The 17,949-nt window shown below is 32.5% G+C and overlaps 1 protein-coding gene across 1 annotated transcript; it reads right to left on the bottom strand.

The window, feature by feature from the left end:
• Positions 1-9,520: 9,520 nt before the first annotated feature.
• LOC145030706 (RING/FYVE/PHD zinc finger superfamily protein) lies at positions 9,521-14,854 on the bottom strand. The gene is made up of 10 exons (XM_078979103.1): positions 13,804-14,854; positions 13,208-13,294; positions 12,976-13,107; positions 12,628-12,759; positions 11,266-11,331; positions 11,075-11,185; positions 10,904-10,999; positions 10,086-10,119; positions 9,919-9,989; positions 9,521-9,821 (listed from the first exon to the last, which is right to left on the bottom strand). Exons 1-10 carry the CDS (start codon positions 14,716-14,718, stop codon positions 9,744-9,746), a joined length of 1,722 nt encoding a protein of 573 aa, XP_078835229.1. The 5' UTR covers positions 14,719-14,854; the 3' UTR covers positions 9,521-9,743.
• Between the last annotated feature and the right edge of the window lie 3,095 nt (positions 14,855-17,949).

Raw genomic sequence — 17,949 nt, forward strand, 5'->3', positions numbered from 1 at the left:
GTCTAATTTCCAAAATATGAAATTTCTCATTCATCGTGCAACCAAGTTGCATGATTCCAAGTTTCTGTCCAATTGAAACTTGGGCTATGAGAAACTCTCCCTATTTGGTAAATTCTTGACTTTCCATAACACAATAAGAAACAAATCCATTATTGCTAATAATTTTAACATCAATTTTTCATACACGCCATTGTAAGGATAAATAAATAAAATTTAAAATCAAAATTTATTTTATTGCGGAAAAATTTGTCCTTACAATGCAACTTATTGAAAAACTTATGCTAATACATCTTTCTTAGCAATCTAATTCTAACTCTAAGTAGTAGCTCAAGAATCTAATCTTCGAGAAACGCGATCGAAATCCATTCCTTCACGGTTAGATTCTGCTCACTTCTTCCCTTAAGCTTCTTTTCTTTTCTTCGATCCTTCAAAACATCAATTGTAATCTTATCACATTATGTATTCAGAATCTAGAATGAAGCTTAAAAGAGTTAGTCAATAGATTTTACCTAAATTAGAGCCATACGTTTCGACTCTCCCATCTGTTAGATCTTTTAGGTAAATAGGGCAGCTTCGTCTCTAATGCCCCTTCTCTTGGCAATAAAAGCAAATTGACTCTTTTTGGAATAGGACATGGAACTACTTCAGACATCGCCTTTCTCTTATGATCAATCTTTTCAATCATAGCATGTCTTTCGTTGCCAATGTCTATATCCATAGAGGTCTCGAAGGCAGATTCACCAATCAACTTTGTTTTTCTATTGCGCCAAACCATCGTTGATTCAGCAGCAATAAGCATATAGGTGAGATCTATAAGGGTCACATCGCAGTTCATCATATAGTACTCTCTTACGAACTCACTATATGAGTTAGGAAGTGACTGAAGAACCCAATCAACAGCCATTTCCTCGGATCCCAACATTCTTAACCTATCAATGTGTGACTTCATCCCCAGGACGTGTGCACACACCGACTTTCCTTCTTTATGTTCACTTGCCAAAAGGGCTTGAGTGATCTTGAACTTTTCAAGCCTTTGAACTTTTGGGTTACGGAGAATAATTGGAGGAGGAAGAGGAAGTGAAGCATGATCTCTTGTTCCTCGATCGAATCGTGGAATATCATCTTCATGTAGAATGCTTGTTCCACGGGATTTGGGAAGACCATAGTTGTCGAACTTTGACATCTACAAAACGGGAGAAAAACGAATTCAAGTTAGTTGATAGATTAAGTCCTTAGTAAATCACCCAAATGAAATACTAAGGCTAGGACCCAACACAATATTCTACAACTCGGGAGAGGGATGCCGTAACCCTAATTGCAGAATATTTGAAGGTAAGTGAATGACGATTCACTAATTTCCACCACGAAAAACGAAAAAGAAATTTAAGTTTTAAATCTATGAAAACTCCTAGATCCTTTGAGATTCATTGAACTTTCAATGGCATGTTTAAATCTCGATATGCCCCTCTTGTTTGTGACTGGGATGCCGAGGATCACAAAGCGGGTGTGAATAATCATGCAAACTTACATGGTGCCCTCACATGTTACAATCACCTATTCTCTTATGATCAATCTTTGAGTCACCCTTTGCTACCTTTGCTTAGAACCATTTAGTGTGCCGGTTAACCACACACGCTCCACTAACATCTTCGCAAGGGCACAAAGTGTAATTTCATGGAATTGCATCAATTCACTTTTCCTAAGTAACTAAGATTGTGAATTTTGAAAAAACGTTTAGTTACTTTAGTAATTCATTATACTTATAATGGAAGGTTTCGTCCTATCCTACCCGTTTGGCTAACGACCCTCCACTAGTCAAGAGTGCGGTGGGTAAGAGTGGATACCCATTCAATCGCCATTTTATAGGCAATTTCCTTCAACACCCCTTATAGACCAGCTTCGTGAATGAGGCCTACTAACGGTAAGACTGACTTTTACTCATACATATATATAATGTTAGACTTTTAATGTTATATATATAGTATAGGGTGCATTTTACACTTTTAAAATACTATTTGGTTAACTTTAACAATTACACTTTTAATTCAATTAAATGGTTAACCTAAACTTTTATGGATTTATTAAATCTCTTTTAATTATACTCCTTAATAAATTAATAAAACCATAAGGGTGTATTTGAACTTTTCAAAACATTTCTAGGGTTTTAGAATTTAACATTCCTAATTAAACTTTTAATCAACTTTTAAATTCCAAAACTTGAGGGCAAGTTTTGAAACATTTCAAAACAATTTAGTTTTAATCTATCTTAAAATTTCGAATTTATGACATTTAAATTAAAATTTTAAATATTAAAACTCTTGATTTAATAATTATCTTGAATTAGACTATTAATTTAATTATTAAATCATAACGGATTATCTAAATAATGAGGATAATTGTCATTTATACATTTAAGTTATCCTAATCCCTTAAATATCTATATAGATTTCGAAAATATGGATAGATAATGCAAGATCTTGAATTACCATATATAACAATTAGAGGATAATTACAAGATATGGGATAATCCAAATCCCTAAAAATTAGGATCTTATCTTGGGGAGGAGGCAAATTTCGAAAATCAAGGGATTATAACAAACCCTAGATTTCGAAATTTAAGGGTTTAAGGAAAGGATTTGAAGATCTTATTCAAACTCTTGCAAATTAGGGTTTGCAAACCCTAATCTCGAAAAACCCTAGCCTCTTAGGGTTTATTGGCAATAAACCCTAATATATCAAGTTCATACAATTGAAACCAAACCAATGGCTCTGATACCACTGATGGGTTTTGGTCATAAGACATCCTATGTGCTCATACAAACCCTAATGCTCGGATCTAGGTTTCTCTATTGTACATGCTTTGAATCCAAGACTATAAACCCTAATTCTAGTATATGGAAATCGATATTAACATATAATTAGGTTTAAGATATTACCTTGATTGTTATGTAGCAATAACAATCCCAAATCTCCTTGATTTGACTTTGGAATGCTTAGAGTCACAAGTGTCACTCCTCTAATGGCTTACAAACACCAAGGGCAAATGGAGAAGGTATAAAGAGAGAGGAGAGAGGTTAGAATTCGTCCTTAGGACTTCTTGGGAAGGGATACACGAATTCATGAGCCTTAGGGTCTTTATATAGGTGTAGAGATAAGGTTTCAGTCATTATCCTTATCTAGTTGCTTATCCACAAAGCAACCCAGAAGATAATCCTTGAATCCTTATCATAGTCGAATTCTAAGGCATTATCTCCTTAAATTCGTTCACCCTATATATAAGATAATCCTTAACTTATTTTGTAACTATCACATAATTACAAATCAGCCCCTCTAGTTTAATTAATTACACTTGATCACAAAATTAATTCCTAATTAATTATTGACCAATATTAATTAAACAAATATGATTTCTCATTTAATATATTATTCTTATAACATATTAATAAATCATATTATCCTCTCTCTCTATATATATTTCTCCAATCAAGTTGCTTTGGTGAAGGCAACCCAAAAGGACCATACACCATCGGGTCAAGTACATACCAAAATAGTTATGGACTTAGACACTAATCCAACAATTTTGTCATCACCAGATTATTTGGTGAACTAGTGAACAATAGGATGAATAAGTATTATTTCACACTAAGTCACACTATTTTGTTAGTATCAGACTAATATTTGACTATAATGTGTATGGTCACATTTCCTAGTCAATTGCTGACAACTTTTAATGTCCCATTAAAGTTCTCCTCATCATTGTTTAAGATCGGATAACCATCATTTACACCAAATTCATATAAACCATGACTTTAATACTAACTTGTAACATCCAAAAAACTTAATATAAAAACATCCGTTTTTTTTACTTTCAAGTTACAGAACAACCTAATGTATGTTTATATTAATAAGTAGTTTACAAGATTATCAAAAAGGTTTACAAGATTATCAAAAAGATCATATACAATGAAACTATATATGGATCTGAGTTCGGTGTTACCATCCACCTAACACTTATTTGGTCCTAAAAGGCACAACAAGTAATGATTAAGCTATGCAATCTTAGTGAGGAGGTGAGAGAGTTGGTGGTGATTTTGTGTAATCTGAAACTGAAATGTATGTTGTGGATTTTGTAAACCTTGGTTTTCACTCTCCCATATTTTGGATCTTCTCTTTCCTTCTCCAATTAGTCCCGATACACAATTCCCCTATGTTGTGTCCATCCCTTATCAAACGATGCCGAAATCACTTAATGGTGATTCGACACTTTTGAAGGTGTTGAAGTCATAATCAAAATCAGAAGAATGTCGAGAAGATTGGAACTTTTTATGATCCGGTCTACTAGGAGATTGAATATGCCGGAGCGATGGACGTGTTATGTTTAGGTGATTTTTATTTAGTTTCCATACAACTTTCATAAATAGTCTCTGAAACGGTAGGTTTAATTATTTTCTGTTAATGGGCAAATGTCTTTTACCTTAAATTTAACATAAAATTCTAAGAGTGTTAAAGGGCAAAACAACCATGTAAATTTTAGAAACTATATCGACGAGCCATGTTAAAAATTAAAAATAAAAAGTTAAAATAAACTATATAAGTGTGTAAACCATAAAAAGCTAAACTCTAATTTACTCTTTTTAGGAATCACTTTCGGTTGGTGTAGTTTTTTTATGTTAACTACAATTTTGATAACTTTAAGTTCAAGTTTTGAAATTTTTATATGGTTAAATTATAGTTTTGGTCTTAGTATTTTGCACGGTTTATATTTTAGGTCCAACCTTTGAAATTTTTACATTGATAGTCACACAGTTGGCAAAAATTACACCCTTAGTGCCTGAAGCTATTACGTAACATCAAGCCTCTTCTCATAAATATTTTAAATTAACAATTTTACCCTACTTGTGTTTTTGGGAAAATGACATATGGGTAACTATGTTTCAAAATCGTTCAAAAAATACCATTCAAGTTTGATGTATCCAAAAAACATCATCCAAGTAAAACATTTGTACAAAAAACACCAACGAAGTACATTCTTTGTTCAAATTTGACCTTTTGTAACCGGTAATTACCGGTAAAAATAAGTAAAGGAAAAAAACAATAGGAAATGACTCAAAGAGTTAACTATGTTTCAAAGTCGTTCAAAAAATATCATCCAAGTTTGGTATGTTCAAAAACATCATTCAAGTAAACTTTTTGTACAAAAAACACCAACAAACTATATGTTTTATTCAAATATTATCCACCGGTAACTGGTTCTTACAGGTTAAATGATAACTTGGCTTAACTATTATGACATGGCATAATAATGATTGACAAAACAATAAATGATATATTTCTCCTTTAAAAACCGATTTAGGGTTTTTCATGAACGAATGACTTATTCTTCTCTTATGATTGCTCTTCTTCTTCTAAAGTGATGATCTTGAACTAAAGTCCAAAACCCTAACTCTTAACTTAAGGCAAAAAGGGCTCCCTAACCCCTGCCTCAATGGGCCTCCCTCTCCCTAAGGTCCAAATCCATAAAAAGCCCAAAAAGGCATCCAAGCCAACTACAAGGCATATAAGGCCTAATATGGCCCAAGAACCCCCAACATGGCCTTAAGCCCAAAAAATGACCTGCTACAATCAGGTGGGTTGGATGCCTAATTTAAAAAAGTTCATTCATACGCCCAGCATATGCTGAAGCCTCTGCGATCTGGATTTTATGTAAGCATGCCCGGCGTACTCCTACGTACGCCCATCGTACTCGGCTAGGCTCAAGAACCGCCAATCTTCCGAAGGCCATAACTTCTTCATTCTAAGTCCAATTCCGTTCTTTATATCCACGTGAAGGAAACGAGAAGGTCTACAATACTATCAACTCTCCCTTGCCATAAAACTTTTCTAACATAAACCCATTCATAAAGGCTCGAACTAATACTTACTGATATGCCCTTAGGCTCAAACACAAACCGAACACTCGGTCCCTACAACCTCCATTATCCATCACCAAATGGGTGTTACAGACACCACGACTTGTTACGAACGAATATAAATTCGAATACATCGTACACAAGTATCGGAACCATATCCTAGGAAACATGCAAAAGTAATGGTACGAAACAATAAAATAACAATGAAAAGACAAGAGATGTGCTTGTGTGTAGACTGGATAATAAATAAAGGACCGGTCAAGACTATAAACTCTTCTAACAATGAGAAGCTTATAAATACCCCAAATTAGATTGTGATTTCGTTTCCGAAGGCCATAACCCTCGGTTGGACCTTGGAATGACGAAATCTAACTTAGCATTAAGGTAACACTAAGAATTGCAATCTAAAGTTCATAACCCTCGATATGGCTGTCTAATGCCTAAATTAGCTCCCGTAGATATAAAGAATGATGAAATCACACTTAAATGAAGAAGTTATGGCCTTCGGAAGATTGTCGGTTCTTGACCCTAGCCGAGTACGTTGGGCGTACACTAGGAGTACGTCGAGTGTAATGGCTCAACATCCAGATCGCAAAGGCTTCAACATATGATGGGACTATGTACAGACTTGTTTAAGTTAGGCCTCAGGCCCACCTAATTATAGAAGGTCATTTTTGGGGCTTAAGGCCATGTTAGGGGTTCTTGGGCCATATTATGCCTTAGATTCCTTGTAGTTGGGTTTGGATGCCTTTTGGGGCTTTTTATGGATTTGGGCCTTAAGGGGAGGGAGGCCCATTGAGGCAGGGGTAAAGGAGCCATTTTTGCCTTAAGTTAAGAGTTAGGGTTTTGGACTTGAGTTCGAGATCATCACTTTAGAAGAAGAACAGCAATCATAGGAGAAGAAGAAGTCATTCGTTCATGAAGAAACCCTAAATCGGTTTTTAAAGAAGAAATATATCATTTATTGTTTTTTCAATCATTATTATGTCATGTCATAATAGTTAAGCCAAGTTATAATTTAACCTGTAAGAACCAATTACCGGTGGATAATATTTGAACAAAACATATAGTTTGTTGGTGTTTTTTGTACAAAAAGTTTACTTGGATGTTGTTCTTTGAACATACCAAACTTGGATGGTGTTTTTTGAACGATTTTGAAACATAGTTATCTGTTTGAGTCATTTTTCTATTGTTTTCTTCCTTTACTTATTTTTTACTGGTAATTGCCGGTTACCAAAGGTCAAATTTGAACAAAGAATATTCTTCGTTGGTGTTTTTTGTACAAATGTTTTACTTGGATGGTGTTTTTTGGACACATCAAACTTGAATGGTATTTTTGAACGATTTTGAAACATAATTACCCATATAAGTCATTTTCCCTTTGTTTTTTCCTAAATCGACAATTATACCACTACTTTTTTGGTAAATCAACAACTATACCACTTTTGTCTATACCTCAAATATGTAAATATATAAAAGGATAATGACTTAGGTGCTGTTTGTTTTTTGTCTGCAAATCTGCGTGATCACTTCTGTCTGCGCCGTGCAGACCACGCGCAGACATATGCTCTCGCAGACTATTTGTTTTTTGAAAGTGCGTAGATTTAAAAACGTCTGCGCGAGGTCTTCTTGGCGCAGACATGGACCAATATCTTCTAACGTCTTCACAAGTTCAATAAACCTAAACTAAAACTTAAAAAAAATACTTTTTTTTTTCTTTCGCCGCCTCCCACATCTATTATGTTGAAAGAAAACACCTTTTAGATTTCTTGCTTATAAGTGATTATAACTTTTTTTTATGCTTATTTAATTATTAATGTATATATCTGTTTATTAATTTTTTCTCAATAATATTAAAAGAAAAAAATATAACATAAAAACTATATTTCTACTTTTATGATTGCGACCAAATTTTTTTTTAAAAAAAAAATGATATGCCTATTGAGACCAAAAAACTGAGTCATATTAAAGTTTTTATAAAAGCAATGCATTTCGATTCTAATATAAATTATATAAGTCATTAATAATTTTTGTATATTAATAATTTCTATTCTAATAAGAATTGTCTAATATATTACTAATTTTCGCAGTTCATAATTTTATAAGGAAAAAAGGACTCGGTGATGAGCATTTCGCACGATACGATGAACCCAATGTCTCGTTTCAAAATAATAATGTGGTCGTTGATGCACAATATATATTGAATTGTTTTAAATGTTATTGTTATTGTAAAACCAAACTTTTTTATCGTAAAACTAATTTAGTTGCATAAATTTTATTTTCAGTGTTGTATAATTATTATTATTAAAATTTTGGTGTTGAAAAATCATTTTATTTAAAGTTCTGTTTATTTCAGCAGTCTGCAGACGTTAAAAAACAAACAGTCTTCTTATTGCAGACTGAAGACGTTTGGTCCATCTCTTCTGCTGCAGAGGCTTGCAGATGTGGTCCGCAGACTGCAGACATTTTGACTTCAGAAAAACAAACAGCACCTTAGAAAGATAATATATTTTTCGATCTGTACATGTTTGGATACGGAGTTTTTTTCGGCTACATTTGTCCTTTGTTTAACTGCATTCAGTCCTTATATAAACTAGAAAAAATAATTTAATAAGATAATATATTTCTCACTTTATACATATTCAATCCTTATATTTTTTTTTTCACATTTAGTCTTACAAATTTTTTTTCATATTTAGTCTTTGTTGTTTTTGTACATATTCAATCCTTATTATTAGTTTCTTTAAGTTTTCCTATATTGGACAATTATTAATGATTTCTTTGGGATTGTTGATGTTTATAATCACTGTGTCCTCAGATGCTTAGTTGTTCAGGTTTTGTGTTCTGAAAGTTGTAACTTTTTCATATGATCTCGGATTTTAACGATAATTATATCCATCATGCGTCCGTATTTTAATCTACCACAACTTTCGTACAGATTACTAAGTAAAAATATATTACTATTTTAACAAGAGTAATTTAAACGAAAACTGTAATAGATAAATAAGAACATGTGAATATAAAGATCATTAAAATCCAATATCATACGAAGAAGTTTCAATGTTTAGAAGTATCAACCCCTTGAACACCTTACTAACAATTGTCTCAAAAAACTTCAAGCAATCAATTATAAATATTGAATATATACATAAATAAAGACTTATTTTGCAATAAGAAAATATTAAGGACCAAATATACAAAAAATATATATATTAAAGATTAAATGTAAACAAAATGATAATTATATCACCTTATTAAAATCATTTTTTCCAATCAGAAAAACTAAACGTGTACAGTTAAAAAATTAAAATGATAAATATGAAGAAAAAAATACCAAATAAATACCAATCAAAATATATATTATCCTTTTAAATCATTATCCCATATATAAATTACACAACTAATATACAAAACAATATTTTTATTGATTTATTTAATTCAAAGTATAGGATTAATATCATTAATCTGCGCCACAACACACTGTCCATCACCCCACTTACTTGACGAGTTTTCTTTTTAACTATTTAATATTTTTTTTTCTATTTAATTTAATTTGTTGAATAATTCCCATCACACGATATTCAACTCAAACACAGAAGCCCAATCTACCGTTTTTACACAAACACAAAACACTTATTTCATAGAACAAATTTACAAACAAAAGTTAGAATTATACTTCGAGAAACCAAACCCCACAAACCCAAACAAATCCAAGTTACTTAAAACCTTAATATAATACTTACTAGTCACAATGAATTATCAGATTAAACCCCATAAAAAATAAAAATAAAAATAAAAATAAAATGAACAATCCCCCATATCCTTTTGACCATGTCAACGTGCACTTACAAGAAACGGATGCTGGCAAACTCCACATTCTATGGTCTCGGATCCTGAGCTAGGAACTTGAACCTGTTTTATATTATTTTTTACCATTTTTTAATATAAAATATTCATATAAATTTTTAACCAGAAAAAGAAAATAAATAAATGGATATTTTTTTTTAACCTGTAAATGGACTGTACAGGTGGGACATGCAACTTCTTTCATCCGCCTGTTTGACCCTTCAAACTTGGAAACTGTTGACACGAAAACATATGTAAAAAGACGATATTTTTTGGAAAGAAAGAACATGATTTATTATAGAGATGCTACTGGATCATAATAATATATACCTGATGATGATTTGTGATTTCTTTCCAACTCCTCCTGTATGAAATTGTAAAAATTTATTATATATATATTTATCAAAAAAAAAAAAAGCCTAAAATCATATGATGAAGTGTTCGGATATTGAATTTTAGTACTTTTGTTTCATGAATATCAACAAACTAAAAATCCAAATTATAATAAAACTTATTCACATACTACCATTGATTGAATTTTCCCTAATAAATTAAAATAATTTTGCCACTTATCATCCTCTTATGCATTCCGCCACATGTCATTTTGTGGTAAATTTAGATTAAATGATATCCATGTGTCATTTTGTGGTTTTTTCCATTTTATTAAATTTCATATAATACCTAAATAAATGTATATCCAATTCATTAATGCAACTTTCCTTATAATTTCTAAATTTCTAACCTGAATCTAATTATTTTTGTTGTTTTTTTATGTAAATTATTAGTTTAAATTTAAAAGATAAATAAGCACTTCAATTTTAATAGTTAAATATTTACTCTTTTTCTTATAAATTTAAATTTTCTAAATTGTTAGATCTTCATGTTTTTTTATTTTTTTGAACAAACCCATTTAATTATTAAAACAAACATTTTTCAAAAATATATATGGTATCAACATTACAATGTAAAATTTAAAAAAAAAAAAAAAAAAAAAAATCTATTATTGTTAATACAAAATAAATTACATTAGTCAAAATATGAATGTTTAGATTATTACCGTATAACTTATAATTTTAATTTAACAAAATCAAGAACTATAAGAGTTATTAATAAATAAAGATATTTAAAAAATAATAAAATTAATTCACCTGAAGTTTCTTTGCAAGATCTTCATGACTATGCAATCCAGATGATCGGCTTGCAGCAGATTCTTTTGCACTGCTCAAACGGTGAGTAACCTCCAACTAAAAATAAAAAATTATAAATTTCCAAAAAGTAATTATCAGAATTTATTTATAAAAGACAAAATGCATACATACCATGCAACGATCACAAACACGAACTTGAGGGGCATTTTCTTCTGATGTAAGAGCAACTCTTCCATGGGTACATTTGTCACAAAATATATCTCCACAGTTTCGGCAATGATGCTATAAAAATCAAGTAAATTTTAAATTAAAATTAAAATATATATTTAAAAAATAAAATGATGGAAAAGGATTCCACTAACCTTCCTATTAAAAGCACTAAAGTCTGTTCCACAACCAGTACACTTTGTAACAGCTTCATCAGGTACCTACAAAAGTTTTTTTATGTTCATTATTTATCTTAAATAATAATATTTTTCAATCTTTTATATTTTCAATACTATTTCTATCATGTGACACAAAGAAAAAAAAAACGACACGGCAAGTTCAAGAAATGTTAATTTGAAAAAAGGAAATTGTCAGGAAAGTCCCAATATTTTTGGAAAAGTTACACTTTAGTCCCAAGTCTTTTTTTTTTGAACATAAAAGTCTAGATAAATCACTTTGGCTCAAATTAACAAAAAAGTCATTTTTTTCTTTTAACAGGAAATGACATATTATCGTGTCTTTACAAATAATCGGGACTTTTATGTTCAAAATAAAAAACTTGGTACTGAAGTGTAACTTTTCCGAAAATATTGGGACTTTTCTGACAGTTTCCCTTTGAAAAAGGGTTGAATGTAAGAAATAACAATGTAGTTTCATTTAACAGAAAAGGAATTTTCATTGCTGTAATTGGATAATTTTTTCATAGAATACAAAAAATATGTAAAATACAATGCAATAAATAAATAAATAAAAATAGCAAAGTAGTTTCATTGATTTGTTATATCATTATTACTTTCATTCATTTCTATTATCACAATGTCACACTAAAATATAAAGCAATTTTCACTTCCATAATTGGGCAGATTTTTCAATATATAATATCCTAAAAAGAAAAACAATGTAAGTAAAAGGGTTAATCTCAAATAAGACCTTATGTTTTGTGTTTTTTCCAGATTAAACCTCAAAATTATTTTTTGCTTGAAAAAGACCTTGTATTTTTTTATTTTTTCCGATCTGGCCCTTTTAGTCATTTTTTCCAAAAAAATTGTAAAATGTGAGGGTTTTTTCGAGAAAAAACAAAATAGTTGAGGGTTTATTTGAAAGCATTTAGTAGGTTGAAAGTGTTTTTCAGAAAAAAAAAAAAAAAAAATACAAAGTTGAGGGGTTTTTTAGGAAAAGAATATAAGGTTTTTTTCAGGCAAAAAAGAAATTTGAGGTTTAATCCGGAAAAAACACAAAATATAGGATCTTTTTTGATATTAACACCAAGTAAAATGCTATAATTGGGTAGATAAAACATAGTTTGATATCCTAACAAGAAAAAAATAAAAAAAATAAAAAAGTGAAAGTAGAATACTATACTTATGTAGATTTTTCATACTACAATGCCTTGATAAGATAAAAATAATAGAAAGTACAATGTAGCAAGAGACAAATATGAAAGTAGCATGTTGTATAAATTATAATACACAAAAATAATAAAAGTTACTACAGATTTATAATAAAAAAATGCTTACCCAATGATCTTTCTCCTCATTTGGGGGTTTAATTATATTCATCCAATCACCCAAACCCTTTTTCTTTTCAGATGACTGATCATTCACTTTAACAGCATCAGCAGGCCTACTCCTTCCACCCATCTCCTTAACCTGCAATTTTTAAATAAAAAAAAAAAAAAACTGCATTCAAGAACACAAGCACTCAACTCTATAACATAAAGCAAGAATTTCAAGAAAGAACAAGAGTCTCTACTCTCTACAATTGTGAAAAACAGATAATATTTCTCACGTATGCAGAAGGGTTTTATGAAAAAGGTTGAAAGATAATAGAAAAAATTATTTTTTTTTTAGTTTGTAAGATTAAACCTGAATGGTTGCTGCTGTAACAGTGTCCAATAATGTGTTTGTAGTGTAACTATTGGATTGAAGCCTTATACGCCTTGGCTCAATGTCTACAGAACTCTTTGACCAAAATGCAAAGGTGGATGAGTCATACACCTACAAAACACACATAAAGAAAAAAAAAAAGTTTTATTGTAACAGAATAAAAAAGTTACAACCATAAAAAGGAAAGGAAAAGAATGAGGAAAGAACATACTTCACATCTTGTTACAGTATCAAGTGGATATATTCTTAAAGTTCGACTTGTTGATGGATCAAGCATTCGGATTCCATCCAATCCAATCTGTGAAAAAAGAAATAAGGGATTGAGAATCACCATGAAATAGATAAGGAAAGAAGGTAAAAGAATCATGTACTAATGTACTATATAACATACAAGAATCAATGCATGTTATGACAAGAATCTGGTGTTTGGTTATAAACTTATCATTTAAGATCAAAATTAGTGACTATATTAACAGTTCTAATACGTTTTTTTTGGACCCCTATTATTTTCATTTATGGATTGGACTTGCTACTGTAATCAGCTACTCTATAGAGCTCTAAAGAAAGAAAATTTAATGATTATCCAAACAGCATGCCAAAATGTAGATCAATTCTGAATCAATCAACAGCAAAAGACAGATAAACATATTGAATGTAGATGAGGACTAACAATCTAGCATAATAATACATAGTAAAATGACATAATGCATAAAACTTCTCTACAAAAAAACCATCAAAGGCAAACATAAATACTATCCAGCACAAAAATTAATCAGCAAAATAGTAGAAAAGGTAGCTCCACCATACCTGGCAAAGAACATCCATGGTGCTCTGGCCACCACTTTCAGCCAGCAATTTTACCCTGAACTTCTGTACCCCACCCTTAACATCTTCCCGTGTCTCAGCCTTTGGTACAGCCTTCACAATCTTGGGAGACGATATGGATGGTGAGTCCTTACCAGGTAAACCAATCGGACGCCCAAAATCATCAAAAATCACCTGTTCTTTCCACGTAGAAGACTTTGGCGCAGTACCCCTAGAACCATAGGGCTCGACCTTACCACCTTGATAAGCATAAACACCTTCACCATACCCATCACCTCCATACCCACCGCTTGATTCAAACCTAGACATCCCCACATCCGGTCGCTTCCCATAATAATCAACACTCCCACCCCCGGCCCCTAGATCCGATGAGCTCCTACCGTAATTACCACCATAACCAGTCTCAAACGGACTCTCGTATACGGGACCCGGGACCTGACTAGGAACCGACGGTGGATTATTATACAGAGACGAGGAGTACTGAAAGCTTGAACTGTGGTTCAGAGGAATAGGATTGTGAGGAATCGAAGACGCCGGTGGAGATGGGTAAGTGGGAGGCGTCTGATGATGATCATAAGGTGGATTATAAGGCTGTTGAGATTGATACGGAGTATGCGACGCTTCGAATTGGGGGAAACTTGAGGGTTGTGGATTAGGGTTTGGAGGGGGAGGAGCGTAAGACGGGGCAGTAGGAGGGAGAGGATCGGGATTCTGTTGAGGGTAAGGAGGATAGTAATCGGAGGTTGGAGGATGGTAAGTAGTGGTGTTGGTGAAGGGAGGTGCGGAGGCGTAAGTTACCGGAGGATGGTGGAGATCGGTGGTGATGGGATTAGGGTTTGGGTTTTGAGGGTAATTGTGATAATACGGAGTGGTGGAGGTGTAATCGCCTTGTTGCATGGTGGTTGCCGGTGGTTGCCGATTGATTGATTGATTGATGAATGATTAATGATGAAGAGGGTTTTCTTCTCGAGGTAAACGATGATCGATCCAGGAAATTGAGGAAGAAGTAACGCAAGATGATGTGTCCAAAGACAAATTGAAAAATATAATATAATAATAATAATAAAGAAGAAAAAAAGACATTACGAGAAAGAATACCAAGGTTGTCAAGATCGGGATCCTACCTAGGATCGATTTTGGGTTTGCAAGATCGGGATCGTAAGATCGGGATCGAGATCCTAAGATCCCACAAAATAGAATATAATTTTAATTTATAATATTTAATCATGAAAAGTATTTCAAACATTTAGTTTTTCATTCAAAAGTTATAAAAACTTCAAAATATTAGTCATAAGTCACAGTAAAAAATGATAAATGGTAGATTGGTAAAGGATAAAAGGCATAAAGTGGTAAAAAAATTTCATTTGCAAAAAAAAAAAAAAAAAAAATCAAAGGAAGGTAGGATCGGATCGGATCTCGATCCTACAATCCTACCTACGATCTTACGATCTTACCTGCGATCCTACCCCAAATACGATCCTTTTACGATCCGGATCGTTTTTCATACCTAGGATCGTACGATCCTACGATCCTACGATCAGGATCGCGATTTTAACAACTATGGTAAATACACATTTGGTCCTATGATTTGCCCAAATTCACATATTTGATCCTACTTTGTTTTTTTTTTAATGAGTTTTTATGGTTTTGCTTTGTGAAATGGTGTTTATGAAATGCATGGATTAGCCCTCCAGGATCCTTTAATCCAACAGCAACTTTATGAGGATCACTCCAAGAAAAAACGTTTGCATTATGAGAACAATCTAAATTGTTATTTGATTTGGTTTGGAGATGTGCACAATCCAAGATATGGAGTGAGACACCTACAAGGCACATACATCTCCAAACCAAATCAAATAACAATTGAATCCAACCCAAATGTGTTGTTTGCCATGTAGACAATTTTTCGATGAATATGACATAATTTCATCAACATCTTATAAATATAATTGGCTTCAATTTGAAACTTTAATCTGTCCTTATCAAATTTGATCAATACTTTTCCCAGTGTGATTTTCAATGATAGATTTTGAAATCATGCAATGTTTTGACCTTTTTTTGGTTAAAATCACCACCTCCTTTAAATTTCATTACCTAATCACTCTTACAATCAAAATCGATGAATTGTAAAAGAAACTTGAGAGTAGCCAAATAAAGCATTGAGACCATTGAAACATGTGTTGAGGAAGGTGGAAACTATGATGGCTACTGCGACGATTTGTTGGTCTTCCGCCTTCGGTTCCTTTTCATTAGCGTGAACTATGAGTATTGTAAGCGAGTAATTGTAGCATCCCTTAAAATTTGAATGAAAAATGTTGTATTGAATTTTAATGCAAAAGGAATATTTTGTCAAAAGTGGCAAAAGATATAAAATGTTAATCACTAAGTAGAGTAATACCTTGTTATATGTTAAAACCATACTTAGAAATTTTCAAACTAATTACAATAATTAATTTATTTAAGCAAGTTGGATTTTATGATAATGGTTATAAGGATAAAATGAGAAATTTTGTGAAGTATGAAATCTGTTAAGTAGATTATGCCATGCATAATCTTGGATTACGCAACTGTCACATCCAAAAATTTTACGCCAAATTTAAACTTTTTCGATCATAAATAAAACCAAATAATATTTGTTTACAAAATGTTTTCAAATCATTTGTCACACCCCCGAACCAGACGGCGGAAACGTCCGAGGGCTATTGTGACTCATTGAATACCATCACAATGCATATACATGAAGCATAACATAAAACATCACCAACATTTGGAATACTACAACCGATAGTGTTTACATTCGTTACATTGTTCAAACGTTACATTCTCAAAATAACTGTTCAACATCACTTAAACCACAGCAAACATCATAGAGTATAAATCATCCGTCACCTTATCTGTTACCTGAGAATACAAGTATTTTGAAAAACGTCAACATACGAAATGTTGGTGAGTTCATAAGTAGTGTTTGAAATCCAATGTAATGTTTGAAACCCATCAGAAAATCCGATATTTTCTAAAAATAGAATAGTGTAAAAATATGTGTTGATCCATGAGTATGCATGTTTGAATTCTATAGATGTAAGCGTAAGAGTTGTGAAAATTCGACCGGTAATTCATAATTTGTAATTGTTGAAAACCCTAGGAAAACCCGACGTTTTCCTATCACTTTGTATTACTTAGTTTGTATACCGTTGTTTCGTTTCGTTAGAGGGAATCGTTGAGCTCCGGAGGCATTGAGAATACAATGGGTGGTGAAGTGTTGTGACGTACGTTAATGAAAACGTCCAATCGACAACCTTACAAGCGATCCCTTAGGTGCCACTCGTAATTCTTCACACAACTCGATCCTCCCGGACTTGTGTAGTCCCACGACCGGAGGGAAGGAGAGAAGGTGCGAAACCCTCGGTATTTCCCCGCGTCGTTCAAGACTAATGCAATTGCGAAGGGCCCGAAGCCCAACCCGCAATCGTGAGTTACCGACTTTACTAGCAGCACTGAAGGACCCTTGGGGACCAGCAGCACGTTTGCCATTGAAAGTCCTGTTACGTTATGTCGGATCGGTAAAACCCAACACTTCGTAAGAGAAAGAGATCTTCGGGCCTTAAGATCAGGTCATTGGGCTAGCTAGGCTCAACGAACAAGATTTTACACTTTTGGGGCCCAAAGATGGTGCATAGACGTCTGCGCACACTCGCATGTATAGTGAATTCTCCATCGTTATTAGTTATGAATCGAAATGTCGTAACGTCGTCGTGTTAGTGGTTTTGGATTTTTATTGGTTCGAGACCGAACCAATTCGTTTAACAACGACTTTTGGTATTGTAGTGTATTGTATTTCGTCGACAAGCGTGGTACCATCAATTGGTCAAATTGCATGTATTAACTAGCCTTGAAGATTTTCTGTTTTCAGCCCCTCCTTAATTGTAAAATTTACCCTTTTCACCCCTTTATTTAAAAACTTTCCGGTTTGGTCCTTAAATCAATTTTCTTGACATTTTTATACCAAAAATTATTGAAATAAGTATTTTCCAGCATATTTATCATAGAAAACAGTTTAAGTCCTTGAAATTTCAGTTTTCTCGGTTATAGCCCCTCTTTTTCGCAACTTTTACATTTTTGACCCAATTT

This window comes from Lactuca saligna, chromosome 2 (assembly GCF_052625555.1).
Source record: "Lactuca saligna cultivar CGN05327 chromosome 2, ASM5262555v1, whole genome shotgun sequence".
Classification (NCBI taxonomy): domain Eukaryota; kingdom Viridiplantae; phylum Streptophyta; class Magnoliopsida; order Asterales; family Asteraceae; genus Lactuca; species Lactuca saligna.

What these genes read in the sequence shown, in the direction of transcription:
- LOC145030706 (XM_078979103.1), bottom strand. Translation starts at nt 14,718, where the DNA reads ATGCAACAAGGCGATTACACCTCCACCACTCCGTATTATCACAATTAC. An exon ending in CCATGGATGTTCTTTGCCAG is followed by an intron (nt 13,295 to 13,803) that starts GTATGGTGGAGC and finishes CTTTTTTCACAG; the next exon opens with ATTGGATTGGATGGAATCCG. An exon ending in GTGTTTGTGATCGTTGCATG is followed by an intron (nt 11,000 to 11,074) that starts GTATGTATGCAT and finishes TTTTATTTTTAG; the next exon opens with TTGGAGGTTACTCACCGTTT.